This window comes from Mixophyes fleayi, chromosome 5, assembly GCF_038048845.1.
Source record: "Mixophyes fleayi isolate aMixFle1 chromosome 5, aMixFle1.hap1, whole genome shotgun sequence".
Taxonomy (NCBI): Eukaryota; Metazoa; Chordata; class Amphibia; order Anura; family Limnodynastidae; genus Mixophyes; species Mixophyes fleayi.
The window spans coordinates 217,491,247-217,506,278 of NC_134406.1; the positions used below are offsets into that span (position 1 = coordinate 217,491,247).

The window sequence follows — 15,032 nt, forward strand, 5'->3', positions numbered from 1 at the left end:
ACAATGTTGAGGAATTATTTTAGTGATTTTTGCTCGCACCTCTATGAGGCGCAAGCAAAAAGGAGCGTTATTTCTGTAACAAAACAACAAAATCCGAGCAAAGTGTTTCACGGCCATTCCGGAGGCACCTCGCACAGATTTTTTTTTTTTACTATTTGAATTCCTCCCATAGATATTTTTTTATGGTAAGATATTTAAGCATATACCATTTTATTCTATATGCATTAGGTAGAGAAAACCTTGTCAAAAAGCCTTTCATTATTTTATTGTTACTTTTACATAATCTGAGCTATCCCAGAAAACAAGCTTGAAGTGTTTTTAGCCAGTTCTCCTGAGATAACAAATAAGTACTTTTAGTGAAGGTCTTTTGGATTTATAGCAACAGAAATAAGTTTTCTTTTTTGGATTTGGTTTACAATGTATTTTATTTATAACCAGGTGAGACCTTTAGGAGTCAGATATGCCAATAGATCTTCACTTCTTTACTACTAATAAATCCAATGCAAATTTGATTTGCAACTACATAGCCGTTATCATTAGATCCAAGTCAGCATGGACCTAATAGTAATGCCTTGCATGGGATAGCGGATTCTGCTGCACCAAGTGAAGACCCGGTCCTACAAGCCTGGAGGAAATTCTTCGTAAGGTTACATGGTGTCATCACAGGGATTTCCTGTTACAAATGTGGAAGCACTCCAGTGGAATCCCACTACAACAGCATTCATCAGCTGGTTGTAATGATTGAGGAGTCAGGAAACAAACAAAACAACACCGACTGCATATAAAGGCTGTTATTGACACTCACAGCAGATGCAACATTTATAAACATAATTTTGCGCAACTGGGCTAAATAATGAAATAAACTTAAAATGTACATAACTTTACAGAATAAAATGTGAGTCAAATATTAATGTACACAGTAAGCAACAAAAAGCAATACAGGTAAATCTGATCCACAGTGTATAGTAAATTGAAAGCTGGTGCTTCAATGGTTCTTGAATTAACTAAAAACCTATTATACTTAGGTTTGTATAAATATGCTGAGCAGCCCCAGTTGCATAATTAGTTTGGCTACCATGAATAGAAAACCTTGGATACTTAGGCTAGTGATAAATGCTTTGTACGCCTATGTATAAAAGTCGGGTTGTATTTGTATGGAGTTACTGCCACACCAGAATTTGTAAGCTCTAGCAATGCTGCTTGTAGGTGTTTGAAGACAGTGATTCAAGTACGTACAAATATCGCTAGTCTAAAGAAAGGGATATATTGTTAAGCCTGGTTCAGCAGAAGATAAAGTGATAAATATTGCTCAATTTATTGATATTCCAGCAAGCAACCTAAAAACTTATCTGAGTGGAGGGTTGTTTTTAGAGATTTGATGCACTTCATATACACTCCAAAAATATCCATTTGGATGTTGCCTAAAAAGTCTGAAGGCTTTAGATTACCATGTAGAACCAATAATGCAGACAGTCAAATTGTCATTTCAGATTGATGCTGACCCAACATTTTCTAAAGGCATATTTTGGGTTAAGTCTGAGATCTGCTATATACCTGCCCATTAACAACTTGTCCTATCAAAAATAGAAATAAAATAGAAAAAAAATGTGTAAATTAATAGATAATTGGGTCATTCCACAAAAAATCAACACATGCCTTCAAACTAACTTTTTCAAATTGTAATGAAATTTAGTACAATAAATGCTGCCATGAATCTTAGGCTGATGTGTACACTGGTTCTGAAGTTATATGGCTTTAAAGCTCCTTTTTTTAACAGAAAAAATTTGCTTTTAACAGCGAGTTGGACAAGGACTCATTTTAAACATCTTTTTATGGGTTTTCATAATATATAACAGCAGTATGTCGCAATAACAATAGAAATTGTAAAATTTTCAAAATCAAAATTTAGATTTTCTCCAAAAGCCATATTTTTTAATTTTTGAAAAACATATCAACAATTGGTCACACTGTTGTTAATAAATCCCCAAAGTTTTCTTTGGGATCATTTGCTACAAGAGTTTTAACTTTGAACTGTTTGTTAAAATAATGAAAATGAGAACTACCTAGGCCAGTTGATTACTTTTAAATTTATCTCCTTAAACATTCCCTTTGATGTATATAGTATGTACAATGTCACAGTATGTTAATACTGAAATATTTAAAACATTTGTGTTAGTTTTATGTCTCACATATATTTGAAGAAAGCTTACTATCACTATTTGGTGCTGGTGCTCTGGATGGATGGCGCTACTTGATGGGTTGGAACTGGCTGAAAGCTTCATTTTTAGTACTATAGTAATCCATAAAACATCTTGCTTCCTTGGGTATGATAAAAATGGTGCTGGAACAACTGTATGGAGGAATGTCACTTTCACTTCATCAATGTTTTCATCTTTCTCCAGAATAAATGCGAGCCACCATTTGTTGTCATGGATTTCAGTTACATACCCTCTGATGTCAGCAAGTGGAAGCTTTTCTTGGGATATTGTCACCATCTGTTCCAATGAATATTGTGACAAGGAAAAAGTCTTCAAAGATTTTTGTTTTTGATGCTGCATGTATGAAAGCATGACATTTCTGGGTCCCAGGAATTTTTAGTGTTTTTCAAACGATCATCTAGAAATATTGCTGTCTCAATATGTTCTTCTAGTATAGAGAAAGTAAAATACATTCCTGTAAGGTTTTCTTCTGCCCAGTCAAAAAATTGTTGACCCATCAGAGGAGTAGAAAATCTTTTTTTGGTGGTCAACAAATTTATGAGCTTCCACTGCATCGTTTCTAAAGTGTATCTGTCAACAGAAATCGATTGGGGGAACGTGACACTTTTTCATGCTTCCTCAAGTAAGGTCTTGATTTCTAAAGTCCCAGGACAAGATGTACAGTCCCCCATGTGGCAGCTGATTAATGCTGAGTTGAAAATCACCTTTGCAAGACAGTCTTTATATATCTAGCATTTCTATTATAAGTTTCATGTTTTGATGAATCACAGTGTGTGTGCCACTCTGACCTGCAAAAACACAGCTGTTTGGTGAAAGCTCTGCAAATTTTGAAAAACTGACTTGCATGTTGGGAACTGGTCTGTAAACAATCTGTATACCTCCATTAAATTACACAGAATGAGCCGCTTTGAAACAAAAATTTTGCAACCACTGCTATCCTTCGTTGATATTTACCAGGCATTGCTTTTACAGGGAATTCTCCTAGCTCTTGAGGAGATATGTTAAGAGCCTGAATTAGCTCTGAATCCTGTAATGTAAAATCTGGATCTTTCTCACAATCCGATATTGCAATATCTTGAGAACCTGAACAATGACACTCTTGCTCTTTCCGAAGTGTCCCAAGTTGCCTTCTGCAGGGGGCACAAACTTTAGCAACTTTTGGCATTTCAGAAAAAAAATTACACATCCATTCTGCAACAGTTCTCAATCCACTTAGCACTTCTGTCTCACAACACTGGGGTTATAAGTTCAATTCCCGACCATGGCCTTATCTGTGTGGAGTTTGTATGTTCTCCCCGCATTTGCGTGGGTTTCCTCCGGGTGCTCCGGTTTCCTCCCACACTCCAAAAACATACTAGTAGGTTAATTGGCTGCTATCAAAATTGACCCTAGTCTCTTTCTCTCTGTCTGTGTGTGTGTATGTTAGGGAATTTAGACTGTAAGCTCCAATGGGGCAGGGACTGATGTGAGTGAGTTCTCTGTACAGCGCTGCGCAATCAGTGGCACTATATAAATAAATGGTGATGATGTTTAGAAATAGGATTAGCTTTTTTAGATGTGTTGAAACAATGCAACATTAGGTACCTGTCACTTTCCTCTTTATTCTTATATCTTTATTCTTCTTTACTTCTCTAAAGCAATTTAAACATCAACCACTGCAAACAATGCTGTAAACCAATTAAAACACCAAACTAGGCTTGGACTAGGCTGCTAGGGAAATAATTACCATTAGACTCTGCTCAGGGCTGAGAGGAGTGATTGGAGGAGCCCATCACATGCTCCTCTGACCAATGGAGATCCGCAGCAGCAGCCTCATAAGTTTTGCCTTCTCTTCTCTGCCTGGTGACTGAGTCTTCTTCTTGTGAGCACAGTGCTTGTCCCAGTCTGCTGTCTCTCTCTCTCTCCCAGCACCTTTTCTCCAAACTACTGTTCCTCCCTGCTCCCAGTACACATTCTCCCAGTCTGATACCCCACTGTAATTAAACACTCCACTTTTGCAAATGTGACACAAATGGCCCAGAGTCATGTTAGGTTTGGGTGGGCTTAAATTAGTAACCAAGGGGCTTTTCTTCACTAATTAAAGCCCACCCAAACCTAACCTGTCCATGGACAACTTGTAAGGGTTTCGGTACATGTAAAAGGTCTGCCTATTCAGCGCAATTGAAATGTCTTTCCACGTAGAGTATCTTTCCACTTACATTCCACGTCTGCGCAGAAGTGGGAGCAGGTGCCGATTGTAGAATCTCAGCCCCCAAACACACCAGAAGAGGAACGTTCATTCCTCTAATGAAATGAACTTGAAAGGATATTGTTTTATTGATTTTCTCAGATGTGTAGTGCCTCAATAAACACAATTAAACAGTGGCTTAGTAGTTGGCACTTCTGTCTCACTGCACTGGGGTCATGAGTTTGATTCCCGACCATGGCCTTAACTGTGTGGAGTTTGTATGTTCCCCCCGTGTTTGCGTGGGTTTCCTCCGAATGCTCCAGTTTTCCTCCCACACTCCAAAAATATACTAGTAGGTTAATTGGCTGCTATCAAATTGACCCTAGTCTCTCTCTCGGTCTGTCTATGTATGATAGGGAATTTAGACTGTAAGCTCCAATGGGGCAGGGGCTGATGTGAGTGAGTTCTCTGTACAGCACAGCGGAATTAGTGGCGCTATATAAATAGCTGATGAATCACTCAAAAATGAACTATCTTGTAGCAAATGATCCCTTCATGACCCCAAAATAAAACTTCGGGAATTTATTAACAGTATGAACAATTTTTTTTTGATGTTTTTCAATAATTAAAAAAAAGGCTTTTTGAGAAAGTCAAAATTTGGATTTTGAAAATGTTACAATTTTAATATTTATTAAAACATACTGTCGTGTTATATATTATATGAAAGTCCATATAAAAGTTTAAAATTAGATCTTGCCCAACTGTCTAGCTCAATTAGGTGAGCTACAAATGCAGTTTAAAACAAATGTTAAAAAGCTAATTTTTTGTTATAAAATTGCAGCTTGAAAGACAACTTCAAAACAAATGCACATATCAGCCTATGATTTGGGCGTTTTCTTTACACCCATGGCAGAATTTATTATACCAAATTTAATTGAAATTAGAGAATGTAGATTTTTTTCTAAAATTGTGTTAATTTGTTTTGGAATGACCCAACTGCATATGGTCAATGATCTATAATATAAATGTCTAGTGGCGTGTGTTAGTCTGTCTGTCTGTGTGTAAAAAATAAAACCAAGCTGCAGTGCCACCTGCTCGGCGGAGTTATACACTGACCTACTAAATTCTTAGTGTGTGTGGAAAAAAAAAATCAGAAACGGTGAAATTTGGTATACTAAGATGTTTTTAATTTGTTAATTGTTAAAAGTGTTTATAAAGATTTAAAAAATATATATATATATTTCTTGAAGGAGAAGTGACAGTGGGGAGTGGTTGGTGGTTGCCGGGGGTGACAGTGGGGAGTGGTTGGTGGTTGAGGCCTGGGCTATGGCCCAAATGCATGACAAGAACCTTTTTAACACCTTAAGTAGCTTTATTTGACTAGAATGCATGAGTATCATGCACGGGTTAACTTGTTACAATATATGTAGTACAAATAAATCACAATCTTAAAGACGTAAAATTATGTTTTTATTTCAATATTCAGATTTTATTTCAAAATCAGAAGTCCTAAAAACTGCAATTTTATACCACAAAAGGATGTACTCCTATCTGTGTTATGGTGCAATGTAGTGAAAACATAAAAACAAAAAAGTTTTAAATGCATTTTTCATGTAGTGAGATTGTTATTATTGTAGAATATCGTATTTTTCACAATCTAAAATTGTTAACACTTTACTAGTAAAGTAAATCATTAAAACCCATAGGGGGGAATTCAATTGGCCGGGTAAAAGTAATGCGCCCTGCGCATTATTACCGTTACTACGGTTAAATGCGCTTTATTATCGTTCTTACGGTAGTTTCAAAGCCAGATTTTTGCTCGCAGCTCAGGGAGCAAATTGCCAGCTCTCCATTATAAATAATGAGTGGTAGTATGGCAGCTTTTAAGAGCATATGACCCCTTAAATAGCAGTAACAAAACACGTTAAACACTAGCTACTATTGAATGTATTATATGCGTGAATGCATGTTTAAGTTATGGTTTTCAGAGCATTGATGGGAAGAATATACAGGAATGACAGACTAGTGTGTTGTTTGACCGGTCCATTGCTACTTATGATTAGAAAGATGGATAACTAAACTCTCTAGTCAGTATACAGTCCAGGCACAAGTCTAAAATATAGCACTATAACTTTCAATTTTGGCACCATTATTATTAGGAAGGGTATTTTAAGTACCTAGTGTAATAGCTTTTGACCATAGTAATTACACTTTGCGCAATATGTTTCCAACAATTTTTGTTTTTACCAAATGAGTGTGTTCTGATATTGTCTGACTGGTTTCAGGGGGTAAACGAGCAGCAAATTACTTTAAGCATACAACTTGAATTTTTTTGGGTGGATTATGGTATTCTACACCTCCCCTTGGGGACTGTTTGCCATAAATACATTTGTGTAAATTCATTCTTGTTAAACTAAACTGGACATGCCTGCTCTTTGACAATTTGATATGCTTTTAAAAAAAAAGTTGCAAATTTAATGTCATTTGGGCATTACAAACTATTTTTTTTCTTAATGCTCACAAATATGTAAAAAAAAAAAAAACACTTCTCTAGAACTCTACATACTTCACAAAGGCTCTCAATTCAACTTAAAGTAAATCTTTAGTCTTATTTACAGTAGATACAAGTCTACCATAGCTCTGTCCAAAGATTAACACATTAGCTAGCCTACACTTAAGGAATGCTTATACACAATCACTGCAATACTATCAGTGAATATTTCAGTTACCCAATTTTCTCAAAATGGTAAAATGACTGTCAAGTCAATAACTGGGAGACTAAGCAATCAGAAAACTAAATAGCACGCAAAAAGAAACATACCTCACAATTAGGACATTGTCTAATACTTGCATCTGACATTTGTGTGTCAGACACACCATAAGTCTATGTAAATAGGGCCAGCTTTAATTCACTTGTGTTGCATTGGCCTGTGCATTTCTCACAGCACAAGTGGGTGTTCCAATGGAGGCAATTGAACCATATTAAAAACAGCCTGCCTGTACACATGACAATGTGAACTCACATTGAAGCCTGAAAGAATGAAAATAGAACACACTATTTCCATGCGTTCAAGCTTCACCAAACATTCACGCTGAATTATTAAGTCAACAATACTAAAAATTTTAAGATTATCCTGAGCATGGCAATCAGAAGGTATATCATAAAAGGATACATTGCCTGTAATAAATGAGATGTAAATTTGATACTAGAATGTTAGAAAAATGGATCAACCATCAACAAGGTCACGGCTTTTGACAATAAGCAGAGTTAACTGGTAGACTAAACATGTATTCAAAATAAATAGTAAACACACCAGTTGCCAATTACCAAATTTGTTAAAAATAAAGTTCAAATAGTAAGGCTCTAGGTCAATCACCTAATTTAACTTTTCTTAGAAAACAAAATGAAGCATTATCTTATTTCATTAACAACTGATCCGCGTAGGAGTAGAAAAAGAAAGGCCACAATAACTTCACAACAGAAGACTGACAGGTTTTGCTGCTTATGTATGAAGAAACCGTAAATAAAGTTCTTTGCGGCTAACATATACTATATTATTTTATATAACAATGCAGAATAAAAACAATCATATGCTTACCACTGATATTAAGGTCATAGTCTCCGGCAGTAATCACATTTGGTACTAATCCTTCAGCAGGTTGGCTGGAAGACACAACGTCATTCAGAAGCTTGCGGATTGCTGCTTGTATGGGTGGTTGAGTAACTATGTTGTTTACTGATATCTTCAGGTTTTTTATCACATGAAGTTGATTGCTGGGATCCCGCATATGCACTTAAAATAATAATAAAAAAAAGTTATAAATATTGTAAGTTTCATAATAAGCAACCTAGCTGCTAGATGAAGACAGTACTGCTTGCCACAAACACCATAGTTCCTAATTTACTAATATTGTGAAAAAGGCGGACACAATACGAGTCAAACACTGTACAACAGAGGAACGAGTACAATTTACACATTTCTTGTCTCCAAAATACAGTGCCAAAAAATCTAGTCCCACTGCTGCATTGTCTACCTTGGTTTTAATTTATAGGGGGAGATTCAATTCAGCGCAATGTGTCTCCAGAACAGTCCACATAGGAACATAGCAACAACATTGAGGATGGAATCTCTGTTCATTTTTCCTTGCATCCCATAGCGGTGGGAGGAAAATGAGCGGAGATTTATTACCATAAAGGCTGGCAAAGTGCGCAGCCGGACATCGCAACCAATTTAATATCCCCCAAATAAGAAATAAATCAAACCAGAGGTCAGTTGAATACAAGAACATTCCACCTTCAGACAATTTATTGCTTTGTATGTGCATAACTACAAATTTTACAAAATACATAGTTGCTTCTTTTTATGCTTTTCTACCATGTCTATAGACACAGGTGTTTAATTTTGTTACCCTAGGATAATGATTCTTAACCTTTTTGGCAGCCAGCAGCTCTTGGATTCTTAAAATATATTCTCGCACCCCCTTGAAAAATATGTTGGATCAGAAAAACAAATTTATTGCAAGACACTTTTACATACAAGTTTATTAAAGTTCTACTTAAAATTCAGACATAGACTTGATTCTCAATGACTATTTCGCTGTAGCTTATTATAATATTCTTGAAGTGGAGGTTCCTTTGAGAAATAGCCACAAGCAATGGGCTATTCTCCAAAGTGTTCTGCAGTTTTCTCCCAAGCACCTATTTCTCAGGGTGCTCCACCCGGCTGTTTTTACTTGCCATCAGACTTTTGGGGCCCTGGCAGGTGTGGGCAATAACCTCCAACATTTTTCAATATTACTGCAAATTATTACTAATGCTCCTACCCAGCTACTTCTTAATGCCGCCCAGCTGGTAAAAAATTTGGGGGAGAACACTGGCATGTCATCATTTGCATTTAGGTGGCTTCTGGTCTTTGTTTTTATATGCATAAGTGATGAAAATTCCATCTCTCATAAGTAGGTGGTGGCAAGTGGTATCAGTATATGCAACGCTGCCTTTACCAGTTCTATAAACGGTACTAACTGAGCACACCAGATTTGTTCCAAGCCTCTCTTTTTTTCTCTCCCAAACTCCAATTGAACGTCTGCATTTAAAATTATATCTGTCAAACATCTAGTGTGATGAGCACAGCTAGAAATGTTGTCTCACAACCCCAGAGGTGCACGCACCAATGGTTAAGAACCATTACCCTAGGAGATCAACATACAAAGGGAGATTGTGCAAAGTGTCTCCGGAACACCCACAAGACACTTTGCGGCTGAGATTTCTTCTGTAATTGCCGACAATGTGCAAGGCATGATGTTTGCGCATCACATCGCCAGCAATGGAATCTCCCCCACAAAGTTGGTCTCTATATGCAATTGCATCTAACACAGACAGCACAATAGTGCTATGCCATAATATTGAAGAACTAAAATGAACAACACTACCTGATGAGGCTGGGTGGCTACAAAGCACAAGAGTATAACAGAAATATAGAGCAAAATACTTTTAGTAAACATTGGAGGAGGGCATGTACAAACCAGTATGACAACCCCTTAAATATCAACTCACAAAATCATAAATCTGGCAGATATAACTGACCAAATAGTTGAAAAACTTTTCACAGCTGAAGTGCCCCTAATATGACAGAAAAACAGCATTTGCCTGTGCTGTGTATCACTTAAACAAGCTTCAGAGCACTACCTTTTTTCCTTGCCTATATCTATGAAATTCACTTGTCATAAGAGACAGTGGATAACAGTTGGACAAGGCTGATGTAAAATATCCCTGTCTTGTTCTATGGATTTAAAATTGTTGAAAAAAAACAAAACATATTGATAACTTTAATATTAACTTTACTAGATCCACAAGTCTATCAACTACTTGGGGTGACAAAGTAAGATGTTTTTAAATAAGAAACAAGCACCCAAAAAAAAACATAGGTCATCTCATACATGTGACACACACAAACGCGCACAGTATCCAACCTGCACACTTGCAACAGAAAGAAAAACAATATTCACACCATTAGCACAGCCAACCTGCAACAGAAAAAGAAACAATATTCACACCATTGGTACAGCCACCCTGCAACACAAAGAGAAACAATGTTCACACCACTAGCAGAGCCACCTTGCAACACCCACTACCCTGCAACACTCACCATACTCATCTTGCAACACTCACTACCCACCTTACAGCACTACCCTGCAACACTCACCATGCCCATCTTGCACTCACCAGCCTGCAACAAACATTATTGTGCCCACCCTGCAAACCAGAAGATTGTTCCTTTCGCATGACAAGGAGAATATGTTACTGTTGCACAACATTAATATAATATATTTAAGGTATTGATGTAATCCACGATATCTAATCTTCACATACAAGATGCCAATGATGAGGCGATCCTGTCCCTGCAGTAAACACTCACCCTCAGTGCTGAGTCTGCAGAAGGGCCGGACGAGCTCACAGAAGGACAACTGGTTTTTCCGGGCGAGTGACTCGGCCTCCTCGCTGCACAGAGCCGCCACCTGCGGTATGAAGGAGTCCTGGAGGAACTCATGTACGGAGAGCAGGCACTGCGCCATCCCAGGCCTGAGCACCGGGGGCAGACGTCCCCTCACACACCGACACTAGTAACACAGATCAGGGCCTACCGCACAGCATAGCACTGCGCCTCATACGGCCACTGTGTGACGGACAGACGTGTTGTTAGGTCTCCGGTACAGCGCAGCTTCCTCCTCCCTGACGCACTCCGCCCGCTCCCGTCAGCCGGTTCCAGCCTGTCACGTGACTTCCGTGCCTGTCACCAGGGCTGTCGAGAGCGCGCGCTCACAGGCTCGCGACCCTCGGTGGGCGGTAGCACAACCGCCGTGACGTCATGGACAACGCGGATGGCCCTTGCGTCACATTGTTGTGCTTTTGCTGTGAGAGGGACCGCGAGACCCCGCAGTGACCGTGGGTGCCCACCAGGGGGAGCAGCCCGGAGTTCTCTGGCTGTGGTGGAACTCAGTAACCTAACGATAACAGATACAGCGTTACAGGATGCGATAGCGTGACTTTTTATCATTATTGGCCATCATGGTAGTTTTGTGGACACAAGCTGCAACTCTACATTTAATTTCATATTTCAGGTGCAATACTTCATTTACAACCGTTTGAACTCTGCATGCACAAATACACTGGTGCACGAAGCAACCATTTGCCATTGGTCCTGGGCCTTAACTAGGGCTGTGTGAGAGGTGCAACTGCACTGTGATCTTGTTCTCTAGTTGGTCACAATAGCTTTTTTGTTTTAATTAGCCCAAAACAACTATACATACATAACATAACATAGTTGTTAAGGTTGGAAAAAGACACTAGTCCATCAAGTTCAACCTATTTTTGATCTGTGATGTGTAAAAGGATTTTCATTCATTCTTAAATTGCGGTACATAGCAGTCCTCATAGACATCTATTGGGACTGCTATGTATTATGAAGAAAAGTGCAAAGCAGCAGATATGCACTGTTGATATATTAGAGAAATACTTTAATTGGCGTCTATTTTTCGGGGAATTGACAGCATCACCGTTTATTTATATAGCGCCACTAATTCCGCAGCGCTGTACAGAGAACTCACTCACATCAGTCCCTGCCCCATTGGGGCTTACAGTCTAAATTTCCTAGCACACAGACAGACACAGACTAGGGTCAATTTGTTAGCAGCCAAATAACCTACCATTATGTTTTTGGCGTGTGGGAGAAAACCAGAGCACCCAGAGGAAACCCACGCAATCACAGAGAGAACATACAAACTCCTCACAGATAAGGCCATGGTCGGGAATTGAACTCATGACCCCAGTGCTGTAAGGCAGAAGTGCTAACTACTACGCCACCGTGCTGCCCATACATGAAAATGAGATTTAATAAATAGGCCCCCAAGACATAAGAAACCAACAGATACTACTAGTTACATACATTATGATAGTAATCATCACCATACTTGGTTAGATAATATACCACTTGGACAAATGAAGAGGGTTTGATGAAATTGCACTGAGTAATATGTTTTTGATGAACAGATCAAAAGCATGAAGACAGCTTTTATGACTAAGGACTACAGTAAGGAGGTGCTAGAAAAAGCAGAGAAAGAGGTTATGCATATCAACGGGGAGGAATTATTGATACCTAACGGAGAACAGAAGAGGAAGAATCCCAATATATACGATTGGACATTCATATCCCTATATAATAAAGATCATAAACAGATAGAAACGTTTATTCATAAGTATTGGGGTGTTTTAAAAACAGGCAATATAATTGGGGATTTAATTCCAGAAAAAACTGTCTTTATCTATAGGAAGGCCCCAAACTTGAAGGACAAGATAGTGAGGAGTGTTCTCCCTGAAGGCATAAGGAATTCAATTAGGACAGTTGGATTCCACAGGTGTGGTGTTTGTATTTGTATATACACAGTTGAAGGAATAGGATCTCTGTCATCCTTTCTGAAATAAATTAATTGAATGCGCAAATTACGACCTTCTCTGGCAGTTACAATACTGAGTGGCCTAATAGAGATACTAGTATATATGTAAATTCTGATATGTTGGTTATGCGCATAACATAATTAGATCCATTCAATAGACCTCCTGTGATCACACAGAAAGGCTTGCTAAAAAGCCAAAATAATTAGTCCACAGATTCCAGCAACTGAATTATAAATCTTCTTGTTGATATATAGATATTAGGACACAATGGTATCCATATTAGTAATGTTCAAATGGATAACGAACAACAGATCTTCTAGAACATGTCCAACTATCAACATAATAGTCCTGAGGACATCTATAACTTGAATAAGAAAGCTTGAATATACCCTTCTTATTCAAATTAATTTCAGGTTCTTGGATCTGTTTTGTAGTCCCTCCCCTGCATCCTCTAGCTCTAATTCTCGATTTATTTTCATCATGGTTAGACTTGAGCCCTGGGTTTGTTGAGCATGTAGGGGCCTTGGTGACCGACTGTTCTCTAAAAAAATCATATGACGTGGATGTTTTGTTACATCCAGAAATTTCTTCATCTAACCTTGGGATTTTAGGTCTAGCTCCTCTAGATTGATAGTCCGGGAGATCCTCATTTTCCCGTTCTTCCAACACAGCAAATCTGTTGCTGTGTGTAAAACTATATGATGAATTTTCCTCAACATCCCTAAATTTATTGGGCCTAGTTTCTGGTATAGGTCTATCTTCCTTAGGAGAGGGATTTCGTCGTTTTCTAGAATCATAACCATCTTGTTCCCTTATTCTACGTGTGTTAGGGGTTCTGTTATATACTCCATAGGGAATTCTCTTTGAAGTCTGATGGTGAGCATTAAAATAATCCCGGGGAAGTCTATTCTTTCTAGGTTTTGATTACAATCGTCCATCTCTACTTCTAGATCTATCATTATAAAATCCCAAATTCTTCCTCATTGAGACCTGTCTGTTAAATGTACATACTTGATCCTTTTGATAATCTTCCTCATCACGTATCATTTTACTTTCTTTAGTTTTAATGAGGTTATTTTCAAAGTCCTCTACTTTTTTATTAATTCTATTGTCTATTTCTTTGAATCCATATAGCCCTTCAAACGGTTTCAATAGTACTTGTGTCTTTTCCATCTCTTCTTGTATTATTTCAACCTTCCTAATCCTATATTTAATCAATAATTTCATTAAGGCGAAGGAACATACATCTAATGTGTCGTTCCACTCCCTTGTGAACTCTATGTCATCTCTAAATGATGAGGATTTATTAATCCTTAAACCCCTTGGAATCAGTTTTTTGTCTAAATACTTCTGCAAAGGTGTTTGGTCCCACCAATGCCTTGCCTCTGTGAGGTATAACGAATTATCAGCCTCCTTTTGAATAGGAGGCAACAATTGTAAATGGGAATAATTTCTCCTCCTTTCTACCCTATCTAATACACATCTCAGACCCGACATAATATCGGAGATAAAGTCCAAGCAGCCCAATACAGCAGCAAACATATAGATAACATATAGATTGTTTCAGTTAGATCTAAGATATATCCAATAGTGACGATCATATAGAATGTATAGAAATATATAGAATGCTGATTTATTTTTCAATAAGATCTATGATATATCCAACAGTGATGATCAATAAGATTGAGACGTATAGATATATAGTTATATATTCTACTCATCCTTTATGGATTGTACATGTTTACATATAGATAAGATGGAATCATGCTATTGTAGCAACATTATGATGAAGTCTGAATAATACTATAAATTTAAGAATATTACAATACATTCTGCTCAATGCCTCAATCCTAGGCAGGCCTGTTGGTCATCTTTTCTCTCTCGTTTTGATTTCACACTTACTTACATTTCATCCTGGATTCAAGAATTCTTGAGCCATTGCTCATTCTAGCATTATAATAACATACCCCTCCTCCTCCCTCACACTTACCTTGTTCCATCTGCTCTGTGTTGGAAACCCTCTGTTTGTGCATATATATATATATATATATATATATATATATATATATATTTATTCAGATTCCATTCTATAAAGCATTGCTGTGTAGTGTCCCAGAACACCCGTGAGACACTACGTTGAGAGGTGCGAGCAAAAGTAAGCGTTACTTTTTGCCATATAAACGGTAATATAGAG

General features: G+C 37.8%; 1 protein-coding gene across 3 annotated transcripts in view; it reads right to left on the bottom strand.

Annotated features, from left to right (window-relative positions):
- Positions 1-11,189, bottom strand: part of TRAPPC8 (trafficking protein particle complex subunit 8) — a 115,953-nt gene extending 104,764 nt beyond the window's left edge. For 2 of the 3 annotated variants that reach the window (XM_075213467.1, XM_075213465.1), the window contains exons 1-2: positions 10,803-11,187; positions 7,986-8,180 (exon numbers count right to left, since the gene is read on the bottom strand). In XM_075213467.1, the coding sequence (XP_075069568.1) occupies positions 7,986-8,180; positions 10,803-10,959 (352 nt within the window). In that variant the 5' untranslated portion in view covers positions 10,960-11,187. Of the gene's footprint in view, positions 1-7,985; positions 8,181-10,802 lie in introns of all 3 variants that reach the window. The other variant, XM_075213466.1, reaches the window with a different exon arrangement.
- Positions 11,190-15,032: the final 3,843 nt, after the last annotated feature.